This window comes from Rhinichthys klamathensis, unplaced genomic scaffold, assembly GCF_029890125.1.
Source record: "Rhinichthys klamathensis goyatoka isolate OS25496 unplaced genomic scaffold, OSU_Roscu_1.1 h1tg000168l_1, whole genome shotgun sequence".
NCBI lineage: Eukaryota > Metazoa > Chordata > Actinopteri > Cypriniformes > Leuciscidae > Rhinichthys > Rhinichthys klamathensis.
The window spans coordinates 374,371-390,548 of NW_026606699.1; the positions used below are offsets into that span (position 1 = coordinate 374,371).

General features: G+C 36.7%; 1 protein-coding gene across 2 annotated transcripts; it reads right to left on the reverse strand.

Annotated features, from left to right (window-relative positions):
- Positions 1 to 1,825: 1,825 nt before the first annotated feature.
- On the reverse strand, positions 1,826 to 13,480 carry azin1a (antizyme inhibitor 1a). Of its 2 annotated transcripts, none has more exons than XM_056259426.1 (12): positions 13,273 to 13,480; positions 10,682 to 10,803; positions 10,086 to 10,276; positions 9,824 to 9,997; positions 9,477 to 9,649; positions 8,283 to 8,417; positions 4,545 to 4,626; positions 4,289 to 4,363; positions 4,034 to 4,199; positions 3,143 to 3,261; positions 2,588 to 2,802; positions 1,826 to 2,507 (listed from the first exon to the last, which is right to left on the reverse strand). In XM_056259426.1, exons 3-12 carry the CDS (start codon positions 10,185 to 10,187, stop codon positions 2,393 to 2,395), a joined length of 1,356 nt encoding a protein of 451 aa, XP_056115401.1. In that variant the 5' UTR covers positions 10,188 to 10,276; positions 10,682 to 10,803; positions 13,273 to 13,480; the 3' UTR covers positions 1,826 to 2,392. The 2 variants fall into 2 exon arrangements, with proteins under 2 accessions (XP_056115401.1, XP_056115400.1); XM_056259425.1 differs by lacking the exon at positions 13,273 to 13,480 and adding an exon at positions 12,106 to 12,324.
- Positions 13,481 to 16,178: the final 2,698 nt, after the last annotated feature.

Consider the following 16,178-nt stretch of genomic DNA (forward strand, 5'->3'; position numbering starts at 1 on the left):
TACTAGAAATATGGTCGCAAGAGACACAACTTACATATATTTCACTGTTATTGTTTAATAACACTTTAAAGTAAGGTTACATTTGTTAAAGGATTAGTTCACTTTTTAAAAAAACTTTTGCTGATAATTTACTCACCCCCATGTCATCCAAGATGTCCATGTCTTTCTTTCTTCAGTCGAAAAGAAATTAAGGTTTTTGATGAAAACATTCCAGGATTTTTCTCCATATAATGCACTTTGCTGGGCACTAAACGGTTCAAGGTCCAAAAGACAGTTTCAGTGCAAACTGTTCAAAGGGCTTTAAACGATTCCAGACGATGAAAAAGGGTCTTATCAAGCGAAACGATCGCTCATTTAAAAAAGAAATAACAAAGTTTAAGTTTTATAAGCTCAAATGCTCGCCTTGCTCTGTTCTGTGTAACTCTCCTGTTCGAACTCGTTCATCAAAATGAATGAATCTTTTTCCGAGTCAATTCGTTCATTTCGTTCGTTAAATGAACCAAATGACTCGAAAAAAGATTTGTTCATTTTGATGAATGAGTTCGCACAGGAGAGTCACGAACGTGCATCACAGAACAGAGCAAGGCGAGCATTTGACATTATTAAACTTAAACTTTATTTATTTTTTAAATGAGCGATCGTTTCGCTTGATAAGACCCTTATTCATCGTCTGGAATCGTTTAAAGCCCTTTGAACAGTTTGCAGTTTGCACTGAAACTGTCTTTTGGACCTTGAACCGTTTGGTGCCCAGCAAAGTCCATTATATGGAGAAAAATCCTGGAATGTTTTAATCAAAAACCTTAATTTCTTTTCGACTGAAGAAAGAAAGACATGGACATCTTGGATGACATGGGGGTGAGTAAATTATCAGCAAAAGTTTTTTAAAAGTGAACTAATCCTTTAACTACATTACATACTTCTAAAGCATTGAGCCAACATGAACAAACAATGAACAGTTGTATTTTTATTAACTAATATTAACAACGATTAAACACTGCAACAAATATATTTTCAGGTAATGCATTTACTTATGAGACTTTACATTAAAGTGTTACTTTTATTTGCTCGCATTTAAATGTACTGCCATGAAGTTGGATTGTTTTTAGCAAAATAGAAATAAACGAAAAAGCCTTTTTTAAACATTGTTTTTTCAGTAGTATGACGAAATACCAATTTGCAAATCTCATTTGTGCGCTGAAACCGGATTTTGTAAAATACATTGCAACAGATGTAACTCAGAAGCGTACTAAAGCAGATGACCACTAACCTAAGATGATCTAAATGAAGTTTCTAGCTATTAGCTCACTCAAGTTTAAAAGTTAACTTTTACAGTAAAGGAAACATAAAATGATGCAACAATGCCACTTAATGCCATTTTATTGACAGCAAATCTGTACATGGTAAACAGTCTATAATTTATGCTCTGACACTGAAAACTAAAACACATTTCACATATCAAATTCCTTTTCATCTGTTGACAAAAGAGGGTAAGACACCACAGCACTTGCCTGGTTCTTGCAAGTAAAGAGCAACACCACTTCCTCATTTCAACCAGCACCACTTACTCCAACCATCTTCAACACTTTCTGAGACAAAAGCAGAGACGTCCGGGACAGAACACATGTAATGCGGAGACAATGCTTGAGATCCGAGCTCAAGCTCGTAGACTATAGCTTAGAAAAGCAATAACTCAAGACCCGAAAGATCCTTCTAGCTATGCAATCTCAATTTTGTGCAATATTACATTACAAAATGCATCTACAGTTCATAACAATATGAATTCCTTACTGCACACATGTTCTTTCCTTAAAATGCAACACATACAAATATGTACAACTGTACAAGACGCTTGGCATTTGCATACTTGCACAAGGTGCGTTGTGGGCGTGAGATTACAACAATTTACAAAGTTTCCATTGTATTTTGTCCACAAAAACACTTAACACATTGCTCTGCTGCACTATTACTGCAACAGTTCAAATAGGACGAAGATCACAATTATCCAGTTTAAAACATCATATTCTTAATACAAATAACAAAAACAAGTGCACATTTCTTAAAAGGATCTGATGATGTCATGAAACTAGACTTGAGGTTTAATAAATAACTTCACTCTTTTGGGTTCATGATTGATTCACTTAGAGGAAATATATGCAATGTTTATATATTTATAAAAATTAAAATTAAGTAAATCTGTAAACGCTAAATGGCCCATTTGTTAAAGCTAATCATAACTATTTGCTGTATATCCATCAGTTCTGATGGCTATGAAGTTGTTCTGGTCAATAACACTTCTTCAGCTCTGGTCCTAGAAGCTTTTGAGAAGAGTTCAGGTTCTTAAGCGCTTAAAGTCAATCTTTATAGAACAATGACATTAATAAGTGGCTTTTTGTTAAGCTGGGGTAGAAATGGCTGCCTCAGACATGCATGATCGCAGGCAACATGGTCCAAGAGAGAAGTTCTTCATCCCTGTGTCCAAACTGACGCCACAATTACGAATCTCTTGCCTGCAAAGAAAAACAATTTGACTAAAAATCAACACAAACACACCAGCTTTGAAACCAAGACACAAACATTCACTCCATACCAGTCGTATTCGGAGATGCTGTAGAAGACGAGCGGTTTGTGTTCATCTCTGTTAGTGAATGCGGCCCCCAGACTGTTGGCCCCTGCGTTGCTGAAAAGCAGCCAGTCTCCTACACTGAGCTCGGGCAGCAGACATCGCTCCACCACCTGATCCAGATCATCAGCAGACGGACCCCACAGACTGCAGGAGAACAGCGGCTCTTCTGCGCTCATCTCCTGAGAAAACAGCACATTATCACGGTCAGCTTTAACCACAACAATAGATTAAAACAACAATGGCCTGTGATTGGGTCAGTGACAAAGGAGGATGTTCAAAGAAATTATTTTAAAAATCTCACCCCCACAAAAAAATGTGTACTGAAAAAATGCATGTATGAAATGCATTCTGAAATGTTTGTTTTTTTCCATGCAGGTACAAACACAATTATATATATATATATATATATATATATATATATATATATATATATATATATAAAATTACTTGATCTGTACATGTTTATGGATTAGTCATATGCAATGTCACATTCTTTATAAAAACCTGAAAAATATTTACCTTGTGTGCCGAAGGCATCGATATTGAATCTTCACACAGCAGCTTATTGGCAAACGACCCATAAACGCCATCATTCATGTAGTAGAGAAACTCCGGCTCATCGTTTGCTGACAGTAGTTCTGAAAGAGTTTAATAAACACCCGATGATCAATGCATCACCTTTTAGACATATTTAAAGTCCCTCTGTGGTGGTTTTAATGTTGTTTATATGTGGTGTTATTATATTATATGTTATTATATTATTATATGTGGTGTTTTTAATAAGCTTTAAGACAGCAATAGTGTGGAGATATGAATTTTCACATGGTTTGAGTATTTTCTCTTTAAAACTGCAGTGAACCAAAGACAGTCTCAAAAACACACTTTGAAATCGCCTGTTCTCTACGTCACAAACCTGCTGTAACCAATCCTGTGGACGTGCGGGCAGGCTTTAGCATATCATTAACTGCTGTAAAGCAGGGGGGGCCTTAAGAAAAGCCAGGTGAAAAAAAAAAAAATCTGGTACATTTAGCAATATAGTGAGTAGATTATGTATATGAGGTCTCTTACAATGTTATGATGCATGATGAGGACTATATGCCTTTCTCCACTGACGTTCTAAGTTTTTCTAAGCGTTTGTAAGGATGCTGATTTTTCGAAGACAGCTGTAGAAAATGCTAATCATGTTACTTACAATTATGTGTCCGACATAGAGAGCGATACATAAAACGCATTAACCATTCTGATACATTATGTAAGTGTACATTTAACATGTTTAACATTGTAAAATAAAGAGCTACCATGTATTTACATATCTTTTTGATGATCCAATATTTATGTCAATTTATCCCCATCAAAATAAAAGCCACAATATATCATGGATATGTGACATGAACATTGACTAGTACTCACTGTGTGGTTGACCGCTGCAATCCCGAGCCACTGTTTCCTTAGCGATTATATTCACGGCCAGCGTGAAAGCAGATGACACATAATAAGCTCCGGGTTCGGCGATGATCGACAAGCTGGTCGAGGGAGGAAAATACATGTCCAGCATGGGTTTAAGCATCTGGTGAACCTGCACACAAAAACAACATTAGAAGCTCAGGGGGAACGCATTTATGAATGCAAAAAAAAATCTTACAAATTTAAAGCAGAATACATTACCTTGTCTAACTGTGCTTCACTTCCATCAAAGCCAGCTCCAATGTCCAGAATATTCATCTCAAAGCCTAGCTCCTCCTAAGATCAAATTCATTTATAACACATTACCATGGGGGAAATAAATACTTATGCAGTCTGCAGCAAAAGTGACATTTAGATTAATAAAGATCATTCCCTCTTGATTCAGTAGGGAAACTCATGGCACAAAAGGAACAATCAAATCAAAATTTGATCCATGACTCCATGAGCGTTGACTCACCCCCATATCAAAGACACAGCGGGCATCAGACACAGCACGAGAGAACGCTTGTGCATCCTGACAACAACTGGGAATGTTGAATCTGTGAGCAGAGCATGAAACCAACAGCATGAAATCAAAACCTACCTCATTTCCTTCCTTTATAAATGCTCTTGGCATAACTGCATGACTCAGAGCCGGTTCATGTGAAAAATTAAGATGGTTCTGAGAAAAGCTCTATCGTCATTTGTTTACACACTTGCTTTATCTAATATCTAATGCAGGAGTTCCCAAACTTTTTTTTTATCATCCAAACCCCAGAGACGTCAAATATTTTCTTTAAGTTCCCCTTGTGAATAAGTTAATACTTGTATAATAATTTGCATGTTCATGCTGTCAGTTAATGGTCACATGGCATGCAAGTGGACTGAGCAAAATGAAAAAAAAAGAAAAGAAAATCATATATTTTTTTGGCTCATTGGCGATATATCGGTATTTTCTACTCTGATAAAAAAAGACCCACATTTTTGTCTATTTATTAAAAATAAATACATAAATTCACATCCTGCCCAATGTTGTCCTATAAACATTGTTCATACTAAAGGTTATGCCATATGCTTTTTGGTGTCCACAGCCACACATTCATGGCGACATCAAGCTACGCCTTAGTTATTGTTTTGAATAAGTGACCTCTAGTGGCGATTTACTGTTACATACTGTACTTTTAATATCCAAAAACAAATATTTTAGCAAAATGTATATTTTAGTCACTCTGTCTGTTTAGCATAAGGCTCGTCCACTACTGACAGCAAAATGGAAACATTTGCATGACTTTTCCAGATGGAGAATAAGTTATGCACAGAGGAAAACACCACATCTCCAACACATTAAACAGCACAAGCAGCCTATCTGTCAGAGCAAGCTGCATTAAACTACCGTAAACCTTCAAATAATAGCCCGGGCTTTTATTTTCCCAAATCGTCGAACTGCACCGGCTTGTATTTGAGACAGGCGTCTATATGAGACAGGCCTTTATAATTTAGTGTTGAGATTAGAGTTGTTCCGATTCCGATACTAGTATCGGAAATGCCGCCGATACCAATAAAAATTCTGGCATCGGTATCGGCGAGTACTTCTATCCGCGTACCGATCCGATACCATTTTCTTAAACAATAACTAGTTATGCACGCTAGCTTTGCGTAACGCTGCAAATCGGAGCTCAATTCTTCTTTGCTGCTCTAAACAGTGGTTGCTTGTGGCAACACAGGAAGTCGTGCTGTTGCCACACAAGCAACCACTGTTTAGAGCAGCGAAGAAGAAAACGCGCGCGCGCGCCATGCTGTATGTCCGCTGTTTAGCAGTATTTCAGACTGGACAACCAGGTAGTAAAACAGCGACATGTCTCATATGCCATACTGCAATTTCGAGGGGTGGAACAAGTATTAGCAACTTCAAGTAACACCGAGTAGCCCCGCAGAACACGATTACACAAAGGCAATGGCAGAGAAGGATGAGCCGCGCCAGAATCAACAATCTCTGAAAGCTTCATTCAAACGAAGAGAAATGTTTTCAAAAGACAGCCAACGAGCTATCATAAATATAACCGACACAACATGTAAGTTATTAAGTTTATTATTCTGGATGACCAGCCGATGTCAAAACTGAAATGCCGTTTATTTAACAAAACTGTTTATGGACCTTAAATTATGGAGAGATAATTTTCTTATTTTATTTATAGGGGTGTGCCGGTTTCAGAATTGGTGATGACGGTTATGACGTGAGTCAAAGGTGACGGTTCATAACATAACCGTCGTCGGGGGGGTGGGACAGTTATGTCCTATAATAACTGTTCGTCTGTTATAGGACAACTTAGTTTGAATAAACAAGCAGACACTGATTAGCTACTAGCTCTACGTTTATTTAACATGAACAGCAAGACAACTAGAAGTGAATGTGCTTTCCATTAAATGTAGGCCTATCACACAGTAAACAAATCCTTAACTAACAAAACAAACGTTGCAATGAACGTGCTTTTTTTTTTTATAAGTCACACACAGTAACAAAACCTTAACGAAAAAACTTTGGAATGAACTTTGCAATTTAGACGCGCAAACTGCGTGCCGGTGCGGTGAGACGTGCATGCTCGGGCAGATTCGGCTTGAAGTCTATGATTCGGACGCGGCGCCGCGCGCGCTGTTACAAAAAAAAGCCGTGCACACAGCCCATAGATATAAACACACAGCCAAGCCAAATGGGGTCTTGCCGGTCTTGCGCACCGAACGCGTCATTTTTGCCGCGCGCACCTTCGCGATCGTGCGGACGCGTCGAGTATAAACAAGGCTTTACTCCGTATCAGCGCGTGCTCTGATCGGTAAAGGTGCACAGACCTCTCCCGAATCATCTCCAGCAGTAGCAGCCTCCGTTTCCCTCTTAAGCTGATATTAGTATTTAAACATTCTCTATGATAAAAAATGTTTGTAAAAAATATTTTAATAGCACAGTTTTGGCGGTTATAGAGTTCTAATGACGGTGTTCAACTATAACCGTCGGTCTCACGGTTATATAATAACCGTCACACCCCTAATTATTCATATATCATTTTTTTAGATTCCTAGATTTATTTGATGCACTTTTTTTATACAGTTATATATTGTAAATCTAAAATACCTTTTTTCAGTTTACAGTATTAGATGTGTGGCTGCATTTTAAGTTCTTTTTCACTTAAGAAAGATAAATAATATATTGCTGTGAAATGTATGTCAGATAATAAAAATACTCTAGTTCACTCTATGTATTTGCTCATGTTTAATTAAGGGATTAGTCTGAAGCACACCATAAAATAATTCTATCAATTCATACAGTGCTAGTATGAATTGCAGCTGTATAGATACTGTACAGACCCAGGTATCGGATCGGTACTCGGTATCGGCCGATACCCTGAGTCCAGGTATCGGAATCGGTATCGGGAAGGGAAAAAAGGGTATCGGAACATCTCTAGTTGAGATGTTGTTCATTGAGTGTAGGCCTAGAGTCTCTAATCTCTAAAAATCTCTAAAAATCTCCAAATGCTCCACGTGAAACTGCGGTCTTCCAACCTTTTACTATCGTGTCAATTGATTTTGATTAGGGAGAGAGAGCAAGACAGCGCTCGTGTTGTTTGAAGATGCGAGAGTGCGCGCGCGTGCGGGGCTCTCTCTCTCTCTCTCTGCTCGTGCGCCCTGTCAAGCGCAGCAGTCATTCTATTCTACATCACTCCCCGTTAAAAAAAGGCTTTGGTGGGACAAAAATGTGCTTTGGCGGCCGCCAAAAAGCGGACGATCTGACGTGTTTTAGAAGATTAAACACAACCCGAAACTAAAAAACAGACCCGGCCTCTATTTGAGACCGGCTTTTATTTACCCAAACCTGTAGCCACACCAGGCGTGTAAAAGAGACAGGCGTCTATTTGGGACTCGGCTATTACTTGAATTTTTATGGTACGTGTTAATTATAACTTATGAGTTATTCTGAAGCCCTTAATATAAAGCATGTCTCATGTTTATTACAAATTGGATTATGCACTTTCTGCGCTATTTTTCAGATGCACTCATAATATCAAACTACTGTATATCCATATGAAAGGCATTGGCTCATCCTATATAGTTTATAAAAATATATCGACATGTTGTATAAACTCGATATACCGCCAATATTTTTTCCCATCACCATCTCCCTTTAGGGGCTCTGTAAATGTCCTCTACACACTGAAGACAGACTCACTTGACTCCGGTAACGTGCAGGCTGAGCTCTCTGGCACACTCCAGCAGGTGTCTGCAGTCCTTCAGCGTGGAGCCGAACGGTATGGCCGTCTCCTCTCTCTCACAACAGCTCTCTGATGTCAACAGCAGTAACACCCTGTGGCAGAAAGCAAGTTCAAGATGAAGGTTAGTGCTAAAAAACCCTGTGCATTTCTGTGAACGCAGCCTATTAGACTTGTCGCTGTCTATGATATCACCAGTAATATGTAAACAGCAATAATGCTGAGAAAAATCCCTCACAGTCCTTATCTGTAATGCACTTTTTCTTCATTGCTTGTAATTCCCCTTTTTAACTTGTATGTTTTAAAGCTATATTTAATTTGTTAATAATTCTTAACATAATTATTTCATTTATTATTTATTTGTAATTATTTTATTTTATATATTTTATTTTAAGTACCTATAATTATATAAAACAAAAAAATGTATATGCAAAAGCAAAAGTTTTCTAAAATGTTGTTTAAATTTGCAAATGAGGCAGTTTAATTAAATATTTGTTTCCAGAATAGAAATTTAAACATTGGATAAAGCTAGGTTAAAAATGGTTTCATTTTGTTGATACATTAGAGTAGAGTAAAAGGATTTTTTTCAGAGGGGATTTTGGATATCTCTTCCATAAATCAAAATTACTGTCAACAGCAAGAATTTTCCCCCCTAAAATTTGTTTTCAGAATTAAATGTTCTATAAATCAGGCGAATTATATATTAAGAACAACAAACCCCTTAATATCCCCTATAATTCCTTAATAAATAAATAAGTAAACCCCTAAAACCCTTTAGAAAAGTTTGGTGTATGTAAAGCTGCTGAAGTGGGGATTTCTGACACGAGAAAAAAACTCACCGCTCTGAAGATACTTATTGTCATTGAAATCTACAGATGCAAATAAAGCGCAATGAAATAAACATTTAAAAGTGCATTTTGGATGTTTTCTTTTCACTAGTCTGAAATGACACATTATGAAAAGCCAAATAGAACAAAACCTCAAAACTAAGCAGTGCATGAAAAAAAAAAAAAATGTAGATGAATTGTTTTAGAATCGGATGATGATTACCAGAATCGGATCGTGATGTGCCTAAATATTCCCAACCCTACTGCACGGATATCGTCTGAGAATCGTGACAATTTACTGCAAATGTTTGCATAGCGACAACTCACTTTGCTTTGGGATGGCAGCGTGCGATCTTCCTCAACTCCACCTCATTATCGCAAACCAGGAGGGGGATGTTATGTTTGGCTGAGTATTTGATATGGGAAAGCTGTTTACATGTGCCGCCGAGAATGATGTCCTGAGACGGGACGCCAAAGACCTTCACCAAGTCCAGCTCATGCTGAGAGACAAGCACAGAAGACAAAACAGATGAAGGCTATAATATTATTTTTAAAAGTATTAATATATTTTTAAAATAGCTTTCAAACAGACACAAATAAAGAAAGAGACTTATTTTAGCCACTAAGGAATCTAGTTTTAGAAAGAGATGAGACATTTTATACTTTTTGTTCACCTTGTTTGAACAAACAAAGCCTGTTCCAAGAGCAGCCAGGATTTCAACAACCACAGGGCAGCTGTTGCTCTTGACCGTGTAGAAAGGTCGAATCTGGTCCATTTTAGTTCTCCAGCGAATTTGCTGCCGCACAATCACTCCAAGGTCAGCAACAAAAAACGCACTCTTCAGTGCCTAAAGACAAACATAAACATCAATGCTCAGTACAAAAAAGGAACAATAAATGAAACAACAACACAGCAGAATGGTATACTATACTTACAAGTGTTTGATCATGAATGTGTTTATTGATCACATCTCTGAGAGCTGCGCTTTCTTCCAGCAGCTCAACAGAATAGTGGAGTTCATCCAGAGTTCCCTTCATGCTTATCCGTAATCTGATGTTCTGACTGGCATAAAGCAGGTCCCCTATTTATGAGAACCCTCAGAGCTCTTGGGTCCTAGCGATATCCACTGCAAACACAAAACAGACAAAAAATAAAGTCTTTAAAAGAACATCTAGCATAATGTGTTGAACAATGACTTGACGTGCTGTTGGTGCTCAGGGACCCCAACTGTGAATTGCAGCTTTTTATTCGCTGTTATATAAACAGTAAAATTGGCTTTGACACATTCAATGTCACAATATCATGTTTGACACCAAAGCAGAAAGACTCCTGCAGTGGACATCGATCGGAAGAGTCACTGACCCTGACAATCCATTCTCAAAGCAGGTCCAAAAACAGCTAAAGACTGAATTGCAACTGCTTTGTAGAATAGGTGGGCAGTATGACCAAAATCAGAACTTCCTGTTGCACTTGAAGCGTATGCAAGTTATGGTAAAACACCATAAGTGAGGTTACAGCAATGTGAACCTACAGGGACAGGTCAGAGGGCGACCTCTCCAGCTATCAGCTAGGATCCCAAGGAGGCTCCGCGTTGAAATCAAACTGGTCACGGTAGACAGAAGTCCCTAAGCTGTTCTCGTAGTTCAAGAACACCTGCAAGAAAAAATTAATCGTAAAAGAGAAGTGTCAAAATAGAGCTATATAGTACATATAAAGTAGGAATTAATATTGACAGATAATCACATGCAGAAAATAAACAATACAAACATTTCAAAATAAATCAAGTTATAAATATGGATATTTTTCAAACAAAAACGCATGGCTTCGCTTCAGAAGGACATAACCCCCTGGAGTTGTATTTTTTGCTGGATGGATGCACTTTTTGGGCTTCAAAAAAAAAGGTACCATTCACTCCCATTATTAAGCTTGGAAGAGCCAGGATATTTTTGTAACATAACTGACTCAAATACACCTAGGATGGCCTGAGGGTGAGTAAACTATGGGATCATTTTCATTTTTGGGTGAACTAACCCTTTAATTAGGATTATGACAGGAGTGAAACATGTACAGACGTTAATAAGCTGTATGGGTGGAGAATAAAACAAACAAACATAAAATAAAGACGATTCCCAGCTAACAAAAATATATTCCCATTAAGTTAAGAAAACGTTATTTCTGAATGTTCAAAACATTTGTCTCATTTTGAAAACATTATGGGAATGTTACTTTTTAATGTTCTCTAGTCTGGACGTTTTGAAACTAACTAAAAGACAACAACATTAAAGGTCCAAGTAAAATGCTGCACTTTTCCAGAAAAAAAAAACCGTTTCATTAAGACCGTAAATGACATTTCTTGTGCTAAAGTTGAGAGAACATTAATAAAGACCAACTTTGAATCAACATTCTATTAATATTCCTGGAAGAACGTTTGTTCATGACTTTGAGAGAACCTTGCCAGAAGGTTAGCTGACGTTCAATCAACACAAAGAATATAAAATCAATCAATACAATAAACATAAATAATGAAATGAAAACAACGACCATCAAAATAAGACATCCGGAAATGAACGAGGCGCCAATTCCACAAGTATTTTTCGCCGATTTAATACAAAATGTTTCTCATATGCCTGTCTAGCTATTAGCGAAATCTATTTGGTTTATTAATAATACAATAATAATGATACCATTAGTGTTTACTTGTGATTATTCACCAGAAGATTTCACGCGATAAGGTTTAAACTAAAGGCTTATTGCTAACCGTCAATTAGCCATCTAGCAGCTACCGGTATTAAAGTCGTACGTTATTTATCATAAAAACGTTATAACATAACGCGTTAATTCAGACTGAAAAAAGATAGGTGTTTAAAACAACTTCACCTGTCTTAGTCAAATAACGTTACATACAAGAAGAGGCTAGCAGACACATGTTAGCTTATGAACCCCAGAGCTACTTACATGGGAGAATTCGAGAGCATTTGCGGTGAACCGTTTTTTCCTTTTGGGCGGAATTTTCACAAAGTAACAAAAGCACCGATACGAGAGATAACGCTAATGTTTTGAGCCATATATCGGTCCAATAAAGTGAGCAGCGGACCGTGTGGACGGTGGAGCACGTTTAACGTTAGCTAAAGCCGTTGAATGGTGTCGGACGGAGGGATGAAGCGCGTGAGGGAGGCGGGGCTATAATTTAAATGAAGTGGTGAAAGGGGGGGAGGAGGCGGGGCTGTTATGTTAATTAGGTGGTGAAGCACATGAAAGAGGCGGGCCATGTTTGCATTGCGTAGGAAGGGGGTGGAGCTTCTGTTTGAATAACATAATGAAGCGAGTGAAGGGGAAGATTAGTTGTGAAAGGGGCGGGGCTTTTGTTTAAATTATTTGATGAAGTGCGTGAACGGAGCGGGATTCTTTCTGACAGACTCCAAAAAATCAAAACAGGAGTTTTGTAGCTTTTCATTTCGCTTTGAGACCATCTATATGCAAGTGTAGCTGATAAGTGTAAGGGATAATATGCAGACAGCCAGTCACAAATAAACAACAAACGTATATTTATCTGCTACAAGGTAGGCCTACACTAAAATAGCTATAACTGGTTTCCAAAAGAAATCGCTTAGTTTCTGCTCTTTTTTTTAACGTTTAAATGATTAAATAAATCACATGAAGGGAGCCAACGGTGCAACAGCAACCAGTCACAATTTAAACAAACACAGAAAAAATCCTCACATAGACACAAATAAATAATCATGCAACAATTGAAGTATATTGACACTGCACTTAAATTATTGATTATTTGTTGATACTCTTCACACATTAAAGCATTAAGTGTAAGCAAACACACGCATAAACAGTAACAAACAGAATATGTGGTGAACAGTTGTAAATGATAGAATGTAATGAACTTTTCACATTTGAACTATTTTCATAACTTCCTATAGTATAGTGCATTCAATAATATAAAGCATATAGTAGCTAATATATACTTTCTAATATTGGCCAGTTCAATTTTCTCTTAACTTTGCAATTATACAAACATTTCTCCAAATGACAGTGTGATTATATCTATATTTATATTAAATGTATTGATACTGATAAAAAGGAGGCTATAAGAAACATGCCATCTCATACCTGAATGCCCAAAGAGCCTTCATCATCTTGGCTACAAAATTCCTGTCAGAACATTGTCCATTTTGCACTTTTATTACGTGATTCCGGATAAAACATAATAAATAATCCTAACTTTATTGTACTCTGTTTTAATGTCTGGACTGATAGAATGTCCTCTATCTACAGTATCTTGATTTTTATTGATGAGCTGCGGCTTCAGTGTCCATGTCTCTGATGAAATGAATCTAGTGTCAACACTTTCATCCACAGTTTATAGAGGGAGGCGTGTTTATCCTTCTCTCCCTCTCTCTCTCTCTGTGGCTCGAGGTTTCTATGGTCAGATATGCAGACTTTTCTAAGTTCTGATTCACCACATTCTCCAGGGTAAATGATCAATAATGACTTCTTGATGAATATGTTGACTTCTGAAATAGTACAGCTTTGAAACACTGTAAATAACTTTGAACTTTTGGTAACATTAAAGTATTAACATCAATGTGAAAAGCACTGTACATTACTTTCCAAATAAAGAAATTGACATAAAATATAGATTTTATTTGAAATTATTGCATTGTGGTGAAGCTATTAGTTAAACAGTCAGTTGTAGTGTCATTATGCAAGAAATAGGGCTGTCAAATCGATTAATCTTGATAAAAGTTTGTTTATATTTGTGTGTACGTATGTGTATATACTGTATACACACACACACACACACACACACACACATACTGTATATATTGTATGCACATATATAAATATATACTTTATATGTGTGTATATGTATATATACACAGATACAGACACACACACATATAATAAATATAATAATATATATACATATATTATATAAACACCAACTTTTATGTTCGATGTGATTAATCCCGATTAATCGATTTGACAGCGCTAGATTATTATTCTTTTTTTTTTCTTCATTTAGCAACATAAAGAGTCACCCTTTGTATTTTCAGAATAAGATGTTGAAAAGAAATAAATTGTCGCAACATTTGCAAGTTGCAACACACACACCCAACATTAGCAGTCTGACAGTATTTTACGTCTGGGTTGTTATTCTTGATGTGCCAATATGTTACAGAAAGAAATTCCTCATTTGTGTGCATAGTTCCCTTTTCTCCGATTGCCGAGTCCTTTACCAAAAATAGTTTCATCAGAATGTCAAATGAGCCATTTGAGCTTCACAATAGCTCTGTTTGTTTTACTCACGTCAATGTCGCTCGGACTGCAACACTTGTGAGTGAAGTTTCTCTTTTGGAGCACACAAAAGCAGTTCCGAGTTTTGTGCCTTCTCCCCCTAGACTATAAATGAGCGCATGGCATCTAATCTAACATAACATCTAAAGCATCTTGGAGAACACGGCGGTGTTTGATAACTATTGTTCTTGGTATAATAGTAATTTGCCTCTGTATGCTTGCTGAAGGAAGGACATGTGGTTCGCCTGCCATATGCAATAACACTACTGGTTTTGAGCAACAGGAATTCTCCTGAGCTTTAAGTGCTCATAATGCTGCATGCCTCAAATACAATATAAAGGAACTTCTTCTTGTAACAATAAAATTGTGCAATTTTCCAGGGAAAGTAATGAATGCGATTGGCAGGTTACTGAAATGTCAACAATCTATCATGTGAGAGAGCGGGGCTAGTTTTCACACTTTTTTAAACCATGGAATATACTTCACTTTTATAGTAATATTTAAAGATGATCACTTGCTGAAACAAATTAGGTTCAAGTTGATTAACCTTGATTAACCTCACATTTTTTGAAAAATCATGTTCAGATTTGAGTATCATAATCTATCAGGCTTTTGAGGAATGGTTATTTGTTCATCTCTCACTCATTGCATTGCACTGCATTATTTGTTTTAAAACTACAGAGCTTTAATCATAAAACTAATTATCATCTTACTATAAGATCTTATTGGGATTGATATTTATATGCATTTTATGTAAGTAGTCTGTTATTACAAGCAGAATTTCTATCAGAATCATTAGTATCACCATCTGCCCCAAACTGCATATTTTTCGATACTCATAATTTTTTTTTTGATGCACAACAAAAAGACCTGCTTTAAAAATATATATAGTTTAGAAGCTCAATAAACTTTTTTAATATGTCAGGCTTTACAGGGTTAAGATACATTTAAACAGTGATTGTGAAGCACAAAATATGAAACAGCTATTGTAGAGTATCTTGCAAGTCTATGGAAATTGTTTTATTGCTTTGCTACATTTCAACTATGTTTAAACACCATGTTTATGCGTTAAAAACAGTTGAAGGCCATTGCCAGTGAGGTAAAAAGATAGACGGCGAGTTTATAAGAAAAACAATAGAGGTTATCTTTTGTTTTCCATCACTATCTGTCAGCTTTCATCTCTCCACCCACAATACAGCACCCAAAGGAACTCACTTTTCCTTGACCTCAAAAGTGCAATAAATATTCAACTTTATCCTGACAAAAAGAACATCCATTTTAATTAAATTATAAACTAATCAAACCCCATTCAGTTTAAATACAAAGAATTTGAAAACTGCAGCAAAAGGGGACTATTTTTAACGAACAACGACCTTAAATTTGGTATGTTCCTCACAAAAAATATCATTTGACTTCAGAATACTTTTTGTGCATGAGTCATATTTTTGATATAGGTATATGTTTTTTTTGGTTATATTGTAAATTGACAGACTAGCAGATTATATGGCAAAGATAACAGTTAGTAAATGAAAAAAATAATGACAGAATCTGACTTTCTGGAGCTGTTCTGTTAATGACAAAAATCATTTCTCAATCACCTCGCTATCCTTTTGTGTTCCCCAAATTGTGTATTTGCATGTTTCGTGCATATGTTGGAAAGTTGGAAACTAAGGAAATGGATGCGAGGGTTATAACAAAAAGCTTGGGACAAATTGGAA